Here is a 20,947-nt window from a genome sequence, read left to right as displayed (position 1 = left end):
ATTAAATCTACAAGTGCTTTTAGATTCCATGAAAACTAAGTTTAGACTTGTGAAAAAACGAAAAATTCTAAACTTTATGTAATGCTGTTTTTTATTTCAGAACTTCTCGCCATTTGTCAGTCTCTCTAAATATATGTAAAGTAACTAATTGAAATTACTGTACATACGTTTTTGTCTTTTCTTATTACATTGACTTGATCTTACAAGTCCACCATTAATTTCAAAAGTTTTTGCCCCACTATTTCCAATCTCAATCTTTCCAGTTTGACCAACAATCGTACCTCTTAGATTTAAGATGGGTACTTGGTTAGTTCTATTTTACTAATTGCAACTCCAATAGTTTTGTTGAAATGAAGAATTAAAACATTTAACTTATTATGCAAAAACTCTCACCTCCATAAAAGAATTTCCTTTTACCAAAACAAAGAGAAACTCAAATGCACATAAAATAACTTAAATCCACCACCATCATAGAGAAAGCATAAGTACGCTTATTTTTCCCATCATCTATATTTTTTTAAGAAATCTTTTCAAATCCATTTTTTGGGGTATTAAATTTTTTCCTGTTGATGACCAAATGTGTCTCCAATATATTGACCGAATTGTCGAATTTTGCCTCATCCCAAATCAATGCTACCAAAATTATACTATTACAAAAATTGTACAGCCTTTGCGCTAATTGCCCTCAAGAATAAGCTTCAGTATTTTCCAAACTTCTTCATTTCAAAACTTTGGAATATTAAAATGGTCCACCACTAATACAATATTTTCAGTTCTCACCATTACCAAGCTTTCTTTTTCCCATAAGCCAAATAAAAAAATCCCAAAGAAAAATTGCACTAACATTGTTTATATTTAACCCTTAAAACTTAGCCTTGAAAAGAAAATTTTTACTAAAATTTTCCAAATTTATCAATCAAATAACTAACGTCTTCCCCCTTTCTGTCCTGATATTTGAAATCCTCCATTAATTTAATGTTTTCCATTAATTTCAAAAGTTTTTGTGTCCCCGGTATTACTAAACTCAAATTGATGACCAACTAAACCCCCAAGATTGACCTCACCCAACTTTAATTTACCGCACCTCCTTTCAAATCAAAATCTGTTGAAGAATTGCAAGTAATTTAACTTTTCTGTTTATTACCGAATATACAATAGATTGTATTCTCAATTCCTTTAGTCTGTTATTTATAAAAAAAATATATGCTAAGCCCTCGTAAACACTTGTGTGTATATATAACAAGTATCACAAATATATATAGAAGAGTTGACAGGTCAATGAAAAGTTTATAAAGTAGAAACAATCGAAGACATATAGTCCAGTGGATAAAATACAGCCATGGCTTCATTCATAAACTTGAAAGATCTTGAGACAGCACTTCTTTGCAAAATGCAAAAATTGGAACAATAGTGGCCAACAGGTGCTGGAGCACAGGAGTGTGAAATGCAATCTGGTTTTATCATTTTCCATTACAAGAATCATTTTGGGGTCCACTTTTCGAAAAGTGTACAGACATTGCAGCAGGAGATCACAGCTGAATGTCTCTGAGAGGTAAACATTTCCCTGCCTGTTTTTAAACAATATTTTACCTAAAAGAAAGAATAATCTCCAATCCCATGCTATAATGTCAGTATACTTTTTTCTCCCCCCCAATGCCCAGGAGCTGTGGTTTGATCAGACCATGTTCCTATATGGTCAGACACAACCATTACACAGTGCACAACAGGGGCACATTTATAAGATTATCTCAGCACAGGAACATTTTACTTAAATACATCCAATTGTGGAAGTTATTATGTCCAAATTGCTAATTATTAGGTAATACGCACTTTCAAACTTTGAGAATCTCCAACCTTTTCGTAATTTTTGTTTAGAATTATTTTCGAAATACTTGGATTACAAAGCGAAATAAATGTATGAGCATGTATAATATTTTACTGTGACAAGATATTGCTCATAGACATTTATCACCAATATGTTATACTTTATGAGCAACTACTAAGACTTGCTTTATAAGACGGGGTACAAATACCACCATTTTCCTCTATTGCTGTCTTACAGCAGAGATCCCCAATCTTTGCCACATTGAGAGACACATTCAGATATGAAAGAGGGTCAAGAGCCACATTCAACTCCTGCCCCACTCACAGTAGTGACACCTAGAGCCCCATTACCTGCATATTGACTGCCAAAGCTTTTCCAGTGAAATCACACCAAGGCAGTATACCAAGGACCAGGGTTTCCTACCTTTATCCCATTCAGATCTGCTCTTCTGTGCAGGGCTACATACAAAAGTCACCATCTAAAAATCTTCTCGGAATTACTACACCTGGTGCTAATGCACAAAGCTGGCAGGCAGCCGCGAGGCACACTTCATGTGCCCATGGATTTGAACCATCAGTATGAAGCTCTTGCCCATCAAGCAGTGTTTCTTTCTATGTTCCCATTGCCTTCAACTAAAGTTCCAATTCCAAACTGTCCCATATTAAACACAGTTTCTACTAGAAATCGATTTAGTGGGAAAAAAGCTAAAGATGGAGTATAACTTTTAGAATCTCTTTGGTATACTGAGATCTGTTTGGACCTGATAGGAGTCCTTTCACATCATTTGGCCTAATTGTTAACCAATGTATAACACATTGTAGATAATCTTTAACTTGCTTGACTTCTCCTGCTTCTCTTCCGATATCTTTCTAAGCTGTTCCTGAATCCTCTTCTCTTCCCCAACATTTAATCCTACACCAGCTTGAATGCCAGTACCACGATCAATAATAATAGTGCAATGTTTTCTATACTGAGCAAAAACATCCTCCATGGTTTCTTTGTAGCTTTTTTGCAAATCATTTTTTTAAATTTGATTAGGAAATTGCTTAGTGTGGTTGTTTGGCTTAACAAATCATTCTGTATATTCTTTGAGAGGTGCCTTCAAAGAACATATCTTGAAATTGAGAACCTGGCTTTTCCATGTATCACATGAACACTGTAATTTCTTACAATATTTCATTTTTCCGCTATTGACTCTACAAGAAATTGATCATTTTTGAACACTCTTGAATTTATGCTCTCCTGCACATTACAAATGATCACTTAGGTTTCCAGTAGGAGGACAAACATTTATTTTCATGGCACCCTTTAAACGAAAAGTGATTGTTAAAAGTAGACATCCGTTTTATGAACAGGAGACCATTCCAGGTGATGATTCTCCAGATCTTCACATTTTATGATTCTTTGTAAAAGGTTGCCTAGGTATATTGATATTAAGTACCAACAACTGTAGCCTTCAACAGCCAAAAGATGAAGATCACCTTCACTTCCCAGGACCATGGTTTTAACTTACCAGCAGATGATTTTTGCTTCTGCTCGGATATCTTCCTAAGTTCATCCTGGATCCTCTGATCTTCACCACTATTTACTCCAACACTCCCTTGAACGCCAAAACCAGAAATTCCACCTAGTTGTAGACTTGCGTTGACTTTAACTTCTATTGAAAGTAAAAATAAACTCATATACAGAATCTATGGATATATGTATAATGAACCTATTATATAAAGTATATATTTAATCATCTAGTATAATATTTAAGAATGATATTATAACTCATATAAATTACCTTTACTTTCTTCTCTAACGGAAGTCTTTACATCAGATTGACCACCGATGTCGCTACTGCCACCTTGAAGACCCAATGCTCCTCCAAAAGAAAAGCCACCACCAAGTTGTTGACCTAAGATAACAATTGGATTTTTTTTGTTTCGTTTTTCACTGCATTATTTTTCTTTTTAGGTCATAGAGTTGTTCGCTCTGATTCAAATGTTAAATAAGCACTTGCAATCTAGTAAACTGTCAAAGATTATAGACAGGAAGAAAACAAAGGACTTTACTTTAGAAGTGTTTTACAGATTACGAGAGTTTCTGGATATACCAATCATGCCCTACTATAAAAAGTATAGATTTAATAATCTACTATAGTATTTAAGGAGGATATTGTAACTCATATAGAAATTACCTTTTGGGATTATGTTTGAAATGTTGCCAAGAATATTACCTTCTGTTCCGATGGAAGTCTTTACTTCACTTTGGCCACCAATCACTTTATTGCCACCTTGCAGATCCAATGCTCCTCCCAAGGAAAAGGTACCTCCAACTTGGTTACCTAAAATAACAATTAGATTTTTTCTATTTTGTTTGTCACTCCATTATTTCTCTTTTGAGGTCAAAGAGTTGGTCACTGGTTCAAATGTTAAATCAGCACTGCTGCTTTAGCCCCCAAATTTTATTTTCACAAGGGTAATTGGGGAAAATGAAGCACAAATTGTGTTGTGCAATGTCCCTTGAGTATGCAAATACCCCATTTGTGGTGGAAAACTGTTGTCTGCAGGAACGGGAAGGCTTGGAAGGAAAGGAGCACCATTTGACTTTTGGAGAGCAAATTAATCTGGAATAGAAAGTGGACACCATGTCCCATTTGGGAAGCCCCTGGTATACCCAGACAGCAGAAACCCGCCACAAGTGACCCCTTTCTGGAAACTACATCCATCAAAGACTTCATCTAGAGGTCTGGTGAGCACCTTGAACCAACAGGTGCTTCACAGAATTTTATAACGTTGAGCTGTGAAAGTAAAAACAACAACACATTTTTCACATAAAAATGTTGCTTTAGCCCCAAATTTTTCATTTTCACAAGGGTAACTCTCCTTTGCATATGAGGTAGTAGTGTACGCAGGAGAAATTGCTCAACAAATAGCAGTCTATTTTTACTGTTTGGGAGAACGGCAGGGCTCGGAAGGGAAGGAATGCTAGCTGTCATTTGGAGCACAAAATTGGCTGGAATAGATAGCAGAAGCTATGTCGCTTTTGCAGAGCTCTTGGTGTGCCTAAACAGTGGATCCCCCAAGTGACCCCATTTTGGAAACTACAATCCTCAATGAATTCATTAAGAGTGGTGAACACCTTGAACCCCCATGTGCTTCAAAGAATTTTATAGTGTTGAGCCATGAAAATAATTAAAAACATTTTTTCCCACATACAAGTTCCTTTTGCCCCAAATATTTCATTTTTACAAGTGTAAGAGGAGAAAATGGACAATACAATTTGTTGTGCAATTTCTCCTGAGTACACTGATACCCCATATGTGGTGGAATACTATTGTTTGAGTGTGTAGGAGATGTAGCATTTCTACCCCTTTAAATGAGTAAACCCTTTAAATGTAAATGTGTTATGCTGCTATATAATGTTGTGTAATGTAGGGCAAGTGTAGAACTTATTGCAGGACACTAGATGGGGCTCTACTTTGTACTTAGTTTGGTAGGAAGGGCTGTCTTTGATAAGTATGGAGTCTTCGGGTTCGGAGTGAGTTAGTGAGTCTGGGAGTTGAATAGCTCAGGAGAGCCGCAGTGCCCAGATAGTCCTGTGGGGCTTAATGCCCAGGACCATACAAGGACAGCCCCATAACTTTAAGAGAAGTACCCATCCATACAGAGTGCAGACGGACAGAGGGTACAGCTGAGACAGTAGCGCTTTCCACGGCACAGAACAGAAGTCAAGAAGTGGTCCTTAATCAGTGCAGGGACACAGGTTCGTCGCCATTTGGCAACTCATTGCTTGGGCTGATGCCTTTCGTACCGGGGCAAAATCGATAGAGGAACACTCTGGTGTATTGAGCTCGTACAGTTAGGACGCTGCATTATCACAAGAGGCAGTATGTCCCCGGAATGTACTGCAGGACGTAGAGGAAAGCGTAGGGAAAGCGAAGAATGTGAACTGTGTGGAACCTGATGCTAATGCTGTAACAGACTGGAATGGAAAATCTAATAGTAAAGTTCTACGTTTTAAGTTGACAAAGGACTCTATCTCTTGTTGTTCAATGGAAGCAGCGGAACCACAGCCAGCCCGAAGGGACCCAGGTGGAGCAGAGGGTGAAGAAAAAGGTATGCTGCAGAAGGGACAGTGTTTATATGTAATGGGGGGCCAGAGGTTGAGTAAACAGTTAATCTCAGCCACGACTATGGCTTTGGCTCTTCACCTTACAAATGCACAGCAGGGCTCGGAAAGGAAGGAGCACCATTTAACTTGTGGAATGCAATTTTGTCTGGAACAGATTGTGGATGCCATGTAACATTTGAACAGCCCCCGACATGCCAAAACAGCAGAAACTTGACTAGGTGAACTCATTTTGGAAAATAAACCTTTTGAGAAATTCATCTAGTGCTATAATGAGCATTTTTAACCCGCAGATGATTCACAGAATTTTATAACATTGGACTGAGTCAATGGAAAATTCCCATTTTTTCCAATAAAATGTTACTTTGGCCCCAAGTTTTCAATTCTCAAAATACAATATAATAGGGCAAAATGGACAACAAAATGTCACGTACTTTCTCCTGAGTACGCCAATACCTCATAAGTGGTTGAAAACTACTTTTGAGGCACAATGCAAAACTCAGAAGGTGAGGAGTGCTATATTATAGCGTACATTTCACTAGAATGCTTTCACATTGACAGAGTCCCTGAGGTGCCAGAACAGCAGAACCCCCCAATAAATTACCTATTGCATTGCTTTATTCCGAGAGCTATAACTTTTTTATTTTTTCACTGATGGGAGCTGTATGGCAGCTTGTTTTTTGCGGAACAAGCTGATGTTCTCAGTAATACTGTTGCGGTTTACATTCGACTTTTTGATTTTTACTCCACTTTCTGATCAGCAGTATGATGAAAAAATATAGTTTTTTTGGCCATTTTTTTATGGCTCACTAAAGGTGTTAACTAGTAGGACAGTTTTATATGTCAGGTCGTTCCAGACAGAACAATACTAAATATGTATGTGTTATTTGACGGGGTTTTTTTACATAAATATATGTAATTATTGGATTGAGATTTATTTTGTTCTTTAATTTGTATTGCAGGTCATTAGACCAGTGAACGAGACAAAGGCAGAAGGCGTGTTAGGTCCTGTTCTGATAAAGAGCTTACAGGCCACTGTATCTGGGTGACCCCATGTCCATCGTTCAGCCCGGTGTCAACGCGGAGACTGACAGCACAAGGCCATCGCAATCACGTTGTGCTGATCCGAGCAGAGATGGAACTCCCTCCCTCTGCTTTTCTGATCGATATTGCTGTCATTATTGACAGCGGCATTAGAGAGGTTTAACGCCTGCGATTGGCACTAGCGTTGCTGCTGGGTGTCAGATCTCATAGTGCTGACACATGATTTTGATTGCTCTGGCACTCAAAGCGAGCTCAGGTGATCGTCACGCTGTGCATGTACAGTGGATTGTGGGAACGCACCTCCCGCAGCTCCATACATGTAACAGTAACATAGTTATTAAGGTTGAAGGAACTTTAAGTCCATCTAGTTCAACCCATAGCCTAACCTAACATGCCCTAACATGTTGATCCAGAGGAAGGCAAAAAAAAACCCATGTGGCAAAGAGTAAGCTCCACTTTGGGGAAAAAAATTCCTTCCCGACTCCACATACGGCAATCAGACTAGTTCCCTGGATCAACGCCCTATCAAGGAATCTAGTGTATATACCCTGTAACATTATACTTTTCCAGAAAGGTATCCAATCCCCTCTTAAATTTAAGTAATGAATCACTCATTACAACATTATACGGCAGAGAGTTCCATAGTCTCACTGCTCTTACAGTAAAGAATCCGCGTCTGTTATTATGCTTAAACCTTCTTTCCTCCAGACGTAGAGGATGCCCCTTGTCCCTGTCTCAGGTCTATGATTAAAAAGATCATCAGAAAGGTCCTTGTACTGTCCCTCATATATTTATACATTAAAATAAGATCACCCCTTAGTCTTCATTTTTCCAAACTAAATAGCCCCAAGTGTAATAACCTATCTTGGTATTGCAGACCCCCCAGTCCTCTAATAACCTTGGTCGCTCTTCTCTGCACCCGCTCCAGTTCAGCTATGTCTTTCTTATACACCGGAGACCAGAACTGTGCACAGTATTCTAAGTGTGGTCGAACTAGTGACTTGTATAGAGGTAAAATGATGTTCTCCTCATGAGCATCTATGCCTCTTTTAATGCATCCCATTATTTTATTTGCCTTTGTAGCAGCTGCCTGACACTGGCCACTAAATGTGAGTTTGTCATCCACCCATACTCCCAGGTCTTTTCCATTGACGGTTTTGCCCAGAGTTTTAGAATTAAGTACATAGTTATACATCTTATTACTTCTACCCGAGTGCATGACCTTACATTTATCCCCATTAAAGCTCATTTGCCATTTGTCAGCCCAATCTTCTAGTTTACATAAAGCATCCTGTAATATAAAATTGTCCTCCCCTGTATTGATTACCCTGCAGAGTTTAGTGTCATCTGCAAATATTGAAATTCTGCTCTGTATGCCCCCTAAAAGGTCATAAATAAATATGTTAAAAAGAAGAGGGCCCAATACTGACCCCTGTGGTACCCCACTGCTAACCGCGACCCAGTCCGAGTGTGCTCCATTAATAACCACCCTTTGTTTCCTATTCCTGAGCCAGCTCTTAACCCACTTACACATATTTTCCCCTACCCCCATTATTCTCATTTTATGTATCAACCTTTTGTGTGGCACCGTATCAAAAGCTTTTGAAAGGTCCATATACACTACATCCACTGCGTTCCTTTGGTCCAGTCCGAAACTTATCTCTTCATAGAAATTGATCAGATTTGTCTGACAGGAACGGTCCTTAGTAAACCCATGTTGATATTGGGCGGATGTCATGAAGGAGTTAAAAGGGTACTTGTAATCTAGTCAACAAAAGTACACTGGCAAAGATAAGTAAGAAAGAAAGCAAAGGACTTTAGAAACTACTTACCAGAGCTTTTTTGTATCCCAAGTATGCCCAAGGAACGTTTTTTACGGCTTTGGTCTGTACTGTCGCTGCTTTCAAAGACTTCTGGTTCATCGTAATAATTAATTTCATCTAGGTTGTCAGCCGGCTGTTCTTTGCTTTGTGCATCTTGAAGACATATATATGGATTGGTGAGAGTCATCCAATGAAACACCAAGATAAAATACATAGTATATAAAACAAAAATGTAATGTCACAAACTCAAAAATCTTGGATTCCAAAGCTGCACCCAAGCAGAAAACATTTTGAATACTGTTTTTTTGTGTGGCCAATGACTCCTTAGTACTACACATGCATGTCCAACTGCAAACCCAGCACCCTACAAAGCCAAACCCAAGCCTACAGCAATGTCAACGCTGAACTTCTGAGATGTGACTTTACAATGTACAGATGTAACAAAGTTCAAATCGAGAAGTGTGGTGTGCTACCTCAATATCGTAGAGCGTCATTGTTATTTGAGGAGGTAACACATTTAACGTGTATGAGAGCATCCAAAGCATGCAAATAGAGTAGGTTTTTATACAAAATCTGGCCCTCTCAGGAGTACAAAAAATAAAAAAATTGCTGTATTTGAAATCGAATCCAAATATGTAACGTTGCGATCAAATACTCAGACCTTCATCAGACGGATTCCAATTTAGGCAATGAGATGGGAACTAGCGCTATGTAGAAAATGGGTAGCAGACCAAATAGTGTCCTCCCATCTTCCACATAGCGCAAGTTCCCATCTCATTATCAAAATAGCAATCCGTCTGATGAAGGTCTGAGTATTAGACCGCAACGTTACATATTTGTATAGAATTTCAAATAAAGCTTTTTTTTGCACTCCTGAGATTACCGGATTCTCTTTTGTATGTTTATATGGAGTGGTATCCTATACGAACACCCGCCTTTACAGAGTGACATATATTGTTCTTGTTTTTATAGAGAGTAGCACAAAAGAGGGTGCTTGCTACATCTCTATAATCCGTTGTCTTCCATAAAAAAGGCCGTAAGTCTACATAGTGCTCCTAACCATACAAAAGACAATTTCTAGAAATGGTTTTCGAAGCTAAAATTCTGGCATGTGAAATTGTGGCGGACACGTGACTGGTTTGTTGGCTTTATTTTTTAGGTTCCTTGTGAACAGTGGGAAAGGAAGATGAAGTCAACATAAATTGGGTTTTCAATCTTCAAATACGTATATAACTAGCTATGTCCTCCAGTCGCAAATTGCACAGCATAGTCTAGGAAAGGTTTTTTTAACTTAGGCTATCTTCAGAAAATGACTTATTGATTAACCATGACCGGAGCTTTTTTTTGGTTTTGTGTCTTCGGTTTTCGCTCTCCTCCTACCCAGAGCCATAACTTTTTTTATTTGTCTGTCAATATGGCCATGTGAGGGCTCATTTTTTGTGGGACGGGTTGTACGTTTGAATGACACCATTGGTTTTACCATGTCGTGTACTAGAAAATGGGAAAAAAATCCAAGTGTGGGGAAATTGCAAAAAAGTGCAATCCCACATTTGTTTTTTGTTTGGCTTTTTTGCTATGTTCACTAAATGCTAAAACTGACCTGCCGTTATGATTCTCCAGGTCATTACGAGTTCAAAGACACCAAACATGTCTAGGCTCTTTTTTATCTAAGTGGTGAAAAAAAATTCTAAACTTTGCAAAAAATTTTTTTTTACCATATTCCGATACCCGTAGCGTCTCCATTTTTTGTGATTTGGGGTTGGGTGAGGGCTTATTTTTTGCCCGCCGAGCTGGCATTTTTAATGATACCATTTTGGTGCAGATACAATCTTTTGATCACCCATTATTGCATTTTAATGCAATGTCACGGCGACCCAAAAAATTAATTCTGGCATTTTTACTTTTTTTCTTGCTAAGCAGATCAGGTTAATCCTTTTTTTTATTGATAGAAGAGGCAAAAATTTTTATTTTGAATGGGGAAAAAATGGGGGTGATTTGAACTTTTATATTTTTTTATATTTTTAAAAACATTTTTCTTTAACTTTTGGCATGTTTCAATAGTCTCTATAGGAGACTAGAAGCTGCCATAGCCCGATCGGCTCTGCTACATAGAGGCGATGATCAGTTCGCCTCTATGTAGCTGAATTACAGACTTATTATGAGCGCCAACCACTGGGTGGCGCTCATAGCAATCCACCACCGACAACCATAGAGGTCTCAAGGAGACCTCTGTTTGTCATCCCAACGAATTGATGACTCCCATTCACCGGTGAGCATATTTCCGGCCCGATAGCCATAAGCATGATTTAAATGCCGCTTTCATTGCTTGACAGCGGCATTTAACTAGTTAGTAGCCATGGGTGGATGTTCAAAACCGCTAACATGTCCCGGAAAAGATGTGGGCTCACCGCCGGAGCCCACATCAAAGCGGGGGGATACCGACATCGTTCTACTGTTACGCCCAATGTCGGAAAGGGGTTAAATCAGATATTGTGTTGAATATTTAAAAAAAAAATTGCCAATATTTATCTTTTAACATATCATGATTTGTGCTAAGAATAAAACATGTAAATCTTGCAATTTTTACACTATCGGTATAAATCAGGTTTTTGTATTGAATATTTTTTAAATATTTTTGGCATTTATATTATAAATAATATATATTTATATATGATATTTTACACTTAAAAAACAAAAATAGAAATCTTGTAATTTTCACACCGGCCCCTGGAGGTTTTTCAGACTCTAACTTCCTGTTGTTTCAGGAAACAACATATGTACATAGCCACAATGGTCAGACCCTGACTCTCTATTTTCTATTGAAGCATCTAATGAGCAGGTGACAAGGACATTATGAATGGAGGGGGGGGGAGCTATGACATGTCCTTTTGTGATTGATGAATCCTGTGATATCAGCTGTGTATGGAGATGTTATCAGTCATTGCAATCCTGCCTTTGCAATAAAAAGCCTGCTGAAAACTCATCATGAAAAGACAGGAAGTGTGACTCCAGAAAAGTCCCAGTGGCCACTGTGAAAATTGCAAGATTACTTTTTCTTTTTTTTTTCAAATTAAGATTGTGAAATAAAAAAAATGCAATTTTAAACACATATAACACAAAAACCTGATCTAAAAAATTGGTGGTGATAGCTTACCTATAAGACTAAAGTCAGGAAATACTTTTTTTTATATTGGTTGTGTAGAAGCCCAGTTGTCATTATAGATGTCTAAATTCTATTATTTTAATATGAAATGCTAAAAAATTTTAATATTTTCAGAAATAGGTTATAGGTTGCATTTACATCCAAATAACATAATAGTACACAACAAAAAAAAACCTTACTTGTGCAGCCCGAGATAAGCTCACAGTCAGCGAGTTCTCCGTTGACACACTCACTATGGACGAAAATAAGGAAATAGGTTATATATGAAGTATGGATCTTAATACATTTCGCATGTTTAAGGAAAAGTGCTACAAGATGAAGAATCAGCTTTATGCCAAAGGTATGGTAATAAAAAACATATATAGTCCTTGATAAAACTCTTCATCCTGTTCTATTTTCGTAAATCAGATTTGGCCACTTACCAGACTAAACAAAGTTCAGAAACTGTCTCTCCGTGTTGGAAAGTCTTTCCGTTAAAAAAGCAAGTTCCTGTTGAAGGAGAAAAAAAATATTAGCGAGTTCTGCAAAAATAAATTAAAAAGCAAATTCTCCGATTGCCATACATTGGAGGTCATCTAATGTTTTAACGACGTTAGACTATGAATTATAGGAAGCTCTGAAATGTTTATAGTACAATAATAATATCCCCCATTTGTGATCCCACACAATAATATCCCTCATTTGTGTTCCCATACATTCATGCCCCTCATTTGTGTTCCCATGCATTAATGCCCCCATTTGTGTTCGCATACATTGATAATATCCCCCATTTGTGTTCCCATGCATTACTGTCTCCCATTTGTAGCTCACTGAATGAGCAATGTCCCTCTTTGTGGCCCCCATCCAGTAGTAATACCCTCTATAAGTGCCTATATAAGTTTCAATGTGGCCATACTCAACAATCAGCTACTTTTTGATGCAATTAAACTGATCCAAAAGTCTTAGATTTAAAAAAAAAAAAAACCTCCCCAAAAAACGAAGTAGTTTGCTGAAAAAAAAGAAACCTATGTTTATGTAAAGTGATGCTTCTTTTTTATTACTTGAATTAAGGGTTCCTACAGACATGTCGGTCTGAGCACGGAAAGCTATGTACGCACTGGCTGCAGGTCTCCTGACCCGAGTGTGACAGTCACAAAGAAATATATGACAAGTCATGTTCCGGTTGGGAGGGCCGCGGCCAGTCCATGAACTATGGTCCACGCTTGGACCATTTTGTAGACTCGTCTACATGAGCCTTTATGGCTTTTATGTGATTCATACAGTTCAATCAACTGATCACCACAATACATCTTAACCATCCTAATGGGAGGCTAAGCATATGATACTTGATTGCTTCAAATCCTCCAGAGCAAGCACCACTCTTTATAACGGCTCTCTGATTTGGCTAACGATGGACACAGTGGCTCAGTGGTTAGAACTGTAGTTTTGCAATACTGGGGTCCTGGGTGCAAATCCCAATAGGAACGACATCTACATGGAGTTTGTAAGTTCTCCCTCTGCTTGCGTGGGGTTCTGCCGGATTCTCCGATTTTCTCCCAAAGACATATTGCTAGAAATTCTAGATTGTGAGCCCAATGAGGTCAGGGGTGATAATGTCTGTAAAGTGCTACTGAATATGATAGCGCTATATAAGTAAAGTAAATAAAATAACTCTCGATAGCATCAATATTCTCAAATTTGTTTTATAGAAAGAAGATGCTCACCAAACTTTCTGTTTTAGTCTAAGTGCTGAATTTGGGTAAGACTGTATGGCAGAGTGAAACCCTACTGGTAAAAAGAGTTAATAAATATCCAATAATTGGGCAAAAGGTTTCGTGTCTCCTACCAAATACTTAAATCATCCTATCAAAAAATTGGAGACCTCATTGGATTGGATTAGAGACTATTTTTAATTGAGGTCTCCAATTTTTGGATACGGTAAAAAGAGTTATAGCATTGCATGACTCTCTTCAAGTGCTGAAGGTCTAAAATGGCCCTCAAAATATTTGCACAGTACTGATAAATAATTGCGAGGATTTTTCTCACTTTCTTGAAGACACATATGGCCGATCCTATCTCCTGTCCCCAATAGACACAGCTACAGAGTATATGGAACTACTCCAGTTCCGGTGGCCGTAAGATGTTGACTGGGTGTGGACCCACCATACTCTAAATTATGTAAACATGAGTAATTTATCGAAAAATACCAACCATAAGGCAGTCTGAAAAGGCATAAATGCCAAACAAATACAGGAACGTATTACTTTTGTTCTTGTCATTCTTTGATGGTGTGACAAATAGAGATGTTGACATAAGGTACATTTGTGATGGGAGTCCCCCACCCTTAACCTAATTCAAAGCACGAAAAGTCCGTCATAACTCTGTCCTACAGTTTTATGTGAAATACTGTTTAAAATACAACATTCCTAGTTATGGCAACATGGCAAACACTTCACGGTGTTGTAAAAAAGAGGAAAACAATAAGGTTACTCATTAATCCATAAGAGGTGTTAGTTTACAACACTCCCTCTTGCGCCACAGCATAGATATCTTCACGGGGCTACCGTGAGAAAAAAATAAAACCTGAGTCTCAGCAGTCAGAAGGGCTAGTCTCCATTTGGAGAGTAAGTTGATGATATCCTAATTGTTAGGCACAGTAGCAATATTTGACGGCACTTTTGGGAAGAAATCAAGGTTGGTGAGAAGGCTAGATGAAGCTGCGAAATGAATAGTCTATATCTTTGTTTGTTGTCTCCTCATTTTGCATCAAAAAGTAGCTGGTGAGTATGGGCCCCATTGAAATTCTGGTAATAATTCTGGGGGCGTAATAAGGGGTATTATTACTGGATAGGGGGCCACAAAGTGGGACATTATTAATTTACTGAGCCAGGAATGGGTACACTATTAATGTCTAGAGGCTCAAATGGTGGATATTATTAATTTATAGGGTCTCAAATGGTGGACATTATTAATTTATAGGGTCTCAAATGGTGGACATTATTATTGTGTGGGGCTACAAATGGGGCATAATATTAATGTATGTGGCCAAAAATCAGGGAAATGGGTAATGTATGTAGTCATAAATTGGCATATTACTAATGTATGAGGCTACAAATGTGGCCAATATTAATGCATTGGGATACAAATTTCGCCATTATTAATGTATGGGGCCCTAAATGCGTGAAAACATAATTGTGTTGGACCGCTATTGAATTACATTATTAATTAATGGGGCCATGAATGGTGAACATTATTAATGGATGGGGGCCACAAATGTGGGTCATTATGAATTATGAGGTCACAAATAGTCAAAATTATCAAGATATGGTATCATAACTAGGGGACATTATTAATGTATGGGGGCCACAAAGGGGGATATTATTATTGTTTGTGGCTGCAAATGGGGGATCATATTAATGTATGTGGCCAAAAATGGGGGGAATTGTTAATGTATGTAGCCACAAATGGGCATATTATTAATGTGTGGGGCTACAAATGGGGCCAGTATTAGACATAGATTTAGTCCTAGCGGAGAAGACTAGTCATTTGCATAACAATTAAAACAGCAATTTTTCTGGTCAAGGAGCATGAGATTGCCTAAGTATAAGTATGGATGACATTATCTTTCACATAGTAATATATTAACAGGATGAAGAGGTGGTGGATTGTGCTAGCAGAATCCCTTTAAAGATTTTTTCCTGTTAATTATGAACTAAAAAAAAGCATGGTGCATATTTATCAATACTGTCTACGACTTTTGCTGTTTTTACATAATTGCTACCGTATTTAGAGTAGAGTTTCGAGGGAGAGGAGTGACCTAGCACTGCCCGACAGGATCACTATAATTTATGGCACAAAGGTGGAGTAAATTCTAGCAGGCACATTCTTTAGAGATGAGCAAACCGGAACTTAAAAGTTCAGAGTTCGTACTGGACAGTTAGTGTCCATTGTCAAATGCCGAACATGGACTTCTCCCGGAAGTCCGTTGTATTTTTCAGAGTTCTGGAGGAAGTTCGGGAGGAAAAAGAGGAGAAAAGTTGTTTTCAATGGGATTCAGGTTCAAGTTCAGGTATACTTCTGGTACCCAAACCAAACTTTGGAAAAAAGTTCAGATCAGGTACCAGAACCTGGACATCCATGGCCCCGCTCATCCCTAATGTTCTCTAGTCCATGTTTATTCTTGACTCTGGCACATGGGCTGTCGAAAGATGTGCCAAACTCTTAAAGAGGCCTCTTACATCAGCGGATTCTGGATAAAGAATGGCGTCGAAGTTTACGCCATCTGTTAGCTTACTTTGAGCCAAAAATTTGGGCTAAAATGTTGGTGCATATTTTGGCACATAGAGTCACCCATTAGATTATGCCTCTTTAGAAAACCACGTGCCTTTCAGGGTGGCAATGCCCCCTAGCTGAACACAGTGTGGAAAGTGTCTAAAAATAATAAATATGGTGCAAAGTCATAAAAAAACAGCTTTTTGCTGCAAATTTGTTTGATTAATCTGCCCCAACATTTTCCGGTGGTCATTGTTATACATTGCGCTCCAATTCTTCCATTTTCAACATTTTGAATCATTTTTATTTTCAACTAAAGGTATGTTTCATAGTATTTTCGGTGCATTTTTTAGGGGGGCATGAAAAATGCAGGCTATGGGCAGAAAAATGTAAATTACGCCAGTGATTTTCATGGTTTTTTTTGTGTGTCAAGCCATTCTAATCTCAATGAGATAAACTGCATTGAAAACACTGAATGAATTGACAATTTGCATTTTTCAAAAACAGTGTACAAGTTAAAAAATCGCGATGGAAAGAAACACTTTTGTGTGGAGGAGATTTTTTTAAAATCTTTCATTTTGCTGTTAATGTAGAATGCTGATTGTTTTCTAAATTAATAAAGACACCAAAATGCTACGTGTAGAGAATCGTTTGCAGCAATTTTATTTTATCATTTTAAAAATGAAGCTCACTCTCTGCTGTTTTTTCACAAAAAAACATTGGGTCTATGATTTTTGTCCAAAAAAAAAGTTTCCATTTACTGAAAGCAAGCCGAGAAAAAAACATCTAAATGCAGCTAATAACTACAAGATCCAGCCACAAAATAATAGATAAGTTCATATATCCATATATAAAAAGTCCAGCACGAAAAGTGAATTAAACTTTGCAAATGACTTTATTAGGGGATTTGTCTTAATTGCGGTAAAAAAAAAGTACCGTACATATAAATATAAAATTTTATATATAAAGTTTATTAACATGGGCATTCTGCTTATGCTGAACATATTTATGGGGTCTCCTGCTCATGGAGTCTCCTCTATGGCATTGCCATAATTTTTTTGCTGGGTTGACAATTGTAGTTGACTGTGCTACTTAAAGGGAACCTGTCACCCCGTTTTTTGAGATTGAGCTATAAATACTGTTAAATAGGGCCTGCGCTGTGTGTTCCTATAGTGTATGTAGTGTACCCCGATTCCCCACCTATGCTGAGAAATAACTTACCAAAGTCGCCGTTTTCGCCTGTCAATCAGGCTGGTCAGGTCGGGAGGGCGTGGTGACATCGCTGGTTCTTCCTCAGCTTTACGTTGGTGGCGTAGTGGTGAATAAGCAGCGCGCGATCTGCGCTGTCATCCCTTTCGTCGGTGGGGGCGGCCATCTTCCTGGGGCCGCGCGTGCGCAGATCGAGTGCTCTGCTGCACGGGGCTTCAGGAAAATGGCCACGGGATGCCGCGCGTGCGCATTAGAGATCGCGGCGGCCATTTTCCCAAAGCCGAGTTTGCATCTCGGCTTTGGGAAAATGGCCGCCGCGATCTCTAATGCGCACGCGTGGCATCCCGCGGCCATTTTCCTGAAGCCCCGTGCAGCAGAGCACTCGATCTGCGCACGCGCGGCCCCAGGAAGATGGCCGCCCCCACCGACGAAAGGGATGACAGCGCAGATCGCGCGCTGCTTGTTCACCACTACGCCACTACGCCACCAACGTAAAGCTGAGGAAGAACCAGCGATGTCACCACGCCCTCCCGACCTGACCAGCCTGATTGACAGGCGAAAACGGCGACTTTGGTAAGTTATTTCTCAGCATAGGTGGGGAATCGGGGTACACTACATACACTATAGGAACACACAGCGCAGGCCCTATTTAACAGTATTTATAGCTCAATCTCAAAAAACGGGGTGACAGGTTCCCTTTAAAGGGGATTTACCATAAATAACACATATCATCTAGACATAATCCTCTCCAATCTTAACAATGTGGGAGGGGGAAACATTTCTGTGTGTGAATGGAATGAGCATGTGCGACCACCACTCACACTAAACATTGAATGGAGCGGTGGTCGCACGTGCTCACTAATGCTTCCCACACAAACTTGGACTGGCCCACGGGAGAGCAGGGAAATCCTCCGGTGGGCCCCCACCCTCTTATATGAGCAGTGACTTGAATCACTGTGTACAGACAAAGGTGACATCTTATCCATTTAATAATCTGCCAAGTTCATGGTTAGATACATTTGTGATTGAGGATAAAGTCACATTTGGATGTAGCTGAAAAGTGGTTACTGGTTGGCCTTTGAGTAAATGTGTAGGTCCTAATGGTCAGACCCCCCCAAAATCATATATCTATCTTTAACATGACATCTGAGATGTACGCTGATAAGATCCTCCAAAGAATGCTCAAACGTGAGACTAAAATGTCTGCGGTCACCTTTATTTTAACAGCACAAGAATGAAGTAGAACAAGAATGCAGAAGGAAAGAAAATTTAATCTCACACATAAGGGGCCACAAATAATGCGACAATACAAGAACGCACTGTAGATCTTGCATGCTCTGGTTTCTCGAGTGAACTAATCTCTAGTTGGTTGTTAAGGGACTCGAACACGCACAGGGAAGAAGTCTTGAAGGAATGCCATTTAAAGTTTTATGATCACTGATGTAATTAGTTCTAGAGATCACGTATACAGAGAGCACCGATGCCGAGAGATTTTCATTCCCTGAAACCATAATTTTCATGATTGGCCTTTTCTAAGCCCCCCTGACCAAACTACTAACTACAATCTAATTCTTGAAACCCATTTTTTCCTTAAAAAGTCTGAATAATCAGGTTATACATTTGGATATAAAAAAAAATCCTATAGCGGACTATCTTGTCTGAATATATAACATGGCAGGCTACCAGAGCAAATGCCCTATAGGTGTCACAATTCGGACTCTCAATCTTCTAAAATGATAGCCTATCCTAAGGATAGTATAATACATGTTACATTCTTGGTGCAACATTAGCAAAAAAAGGTTTTACAATTTTTTTTTCTTAATAACACAACCCTTGCTCATAAGCTACGTGTGATATAGAAGGTTTTTTGATTGCATTTTCATGAATGGGGATGAGCTGCAATACCAAATATGACCAATGGACAATAGTGGCGCTGTTTCTTGGATGAAAGGAGATCTTTTGATTGCATATGTTTATGGATGGCCATGCTTAGAGGGTTGTTTTTCACCCAATATTTAAGGCATATCAATTTGATAAGTCATTAATGTATGATCCAACCTCTGGGACCCCCATAAATGCAGTGCTCAGACCCCATTCCTAGAAGATTGATAGTCTAAACTGAAGATCTCTAAATGTTAATAGAGGAACACCACTTTAAAGGTGTTTTGTTAAGCTGTAAAAATGAGAGTGCCTAACCTTGATTGGCTGTCTAATTGGCTCCAACTCCACCAATTAGGCAAATTAATTGCTCCGGGGAGCGCTACGCCCTCTTCTTCATTCACTCGGTACAGAACCAAATTAGTTCATTTTACTTGAATATTATCAATATTAGTGTTATAATCTAAGACCCAAACATACAAACGTTCCCATAATTTTCAATAAACAGAACAGATGACCAACATTTTTCGCTTCGACATTTTCCCACGAAAAACCCTACTTCTCTCCCTTGCATCACCTCGGAACACATTTCCATTGATTTCAACAAACCATTTTGTCTCCATTCATGTAATGATCCTCATTGCCTAATATATTGAAATGAATTCTTAGAATTTAGGTCCCCAACCCAAAATGTTTTTATCATGTAAAAAATATATAATAAGATATTTACCGTCTTCATTACGAGCTCTTGCGCTAAGCAGGCACAGTGTGGATAGAGTCACAATGTGGAGGACACCCATGGTGCCAACTCCTTGGTTGACTTCAAGCTGAGTCAATAAATCCCAATTCTGCACCTTCCACCGTAGGTTACTGGGACTGAGTTATCATTACTGTCACCAAACCAGCAGCAGTCTAACCAGGTGGAATGCAGGGGCAGAAACACTGTGACAGCTTTTATAAGGTGGACTATTGGAATGGTAGGGGAGGAGAACATTTGACAGGTACAACAGGTTTCTCCACCACAATGACAGCTCTTGACATTGCAGAAATCAGGCTTTACTTTCTTTTATCGATGTCACAAAGAGAATTCATGTAATTTTATCTGTTTATCCCTTTGCCTCTTGTGTTTCAATCGCATATTATGATGATTACTATACAGTGCCCCCTTTATATTTAACATTAAGAAATAATTTGGAGGCAATTTGCCATCAAAGCTCTTATTTCAGCAATTTAGAATTAAATATTTTTATGTATTATTCCCAACTAATATGATTATATAACATTGAGAAAAATGTTACCAGAAATAAGGTGATTAGCTTTAGGGTGTTTACTAATACCTAATTATCCCCCTAAGTACTGTTGCAATTTTTTTTAATTTTTTTCATTATTCAATCAGCCATAACTTTGTTAAAAAAACAAATTCTAAATATGTTTCATATATTTATGCCTCCAGTTCACTGTATAGACTATGACTTCCAGGCTGTATATGGGTCTCCTGACCTAAACTAACTGCTTCATAGTCATTAATGAGGCTGTTGAGGTCAGGTCAGGAACACCATGACCTATCTGGAAATGGATCATAAAAATGCAGCCTTAAACATATATTATGTCCACATATATAGAGTACATTTAAGACAA

At 38.5% G+C, this 20,947-nt stretch overlaps 1 protein-coding gene across 1 annotated transcript in view; it reads right to left on the bottom strand.

Moving 5' to 3' along the window:
* Nucleotides 1-20,230, bottom strand: part of LOC138652191 (mucin-2-like) — a 209,517-nt gene extending 189,287 nt beyond the window's left edge. Inside the window, exons 1-7 of the mRNA XM_069742959.1 lie at nt 20,040-20,230; nt 12,394-12,460; nt 12,151-12,203; nt 8,818-8,961; nt 4,047-4,154; nt 3,612-3,725; nt 3,339-3,482 (exon numbers count right to left, since the gene is read on the bottom strand). Of these exons, the coding sequence (XP_069599060.1) occupies nt 3,339-3,482; nt 3,612-3,725; nt 4,047-4,154; nt 8,818-8,961; nt 12,151-12,203; nt 12,394-12,460; nt 20,040-20,109 (700 nt within the window). The 5' untranslated portion in view covers nt 20,110-20,230. The remainder of the gene's footprint in view (nt 1-3,338; nt 3,483-3,611; nt 3,726-4,046; nt 4,155-8,817; nt 8,962-12,150; nt 12,204-12,393; nt 12,461-20,039) is intronic.
* Nucleotides 20,231-20,947: the final 717 nt, after the last annotated feature.

This window comes from Ranitomeya imitator, chromosome 10, assembly GCF_032444005.1.
Source record: "Ranitomeya imitator isolate aRanImi1 chromosome 10, aRanImi1.pri, whole genome shotgun sequence".
NCBI lineage: Eukaryota > Metazoa > Chordata > Amphibia > Anura > Dendrobatidae > Ranitomeya > Ranitomeya imitator.
Note: the sequence above shows the minus strand (reverse complement) of the source record. Positions and strands in the feature narration are given on the sequence as shown.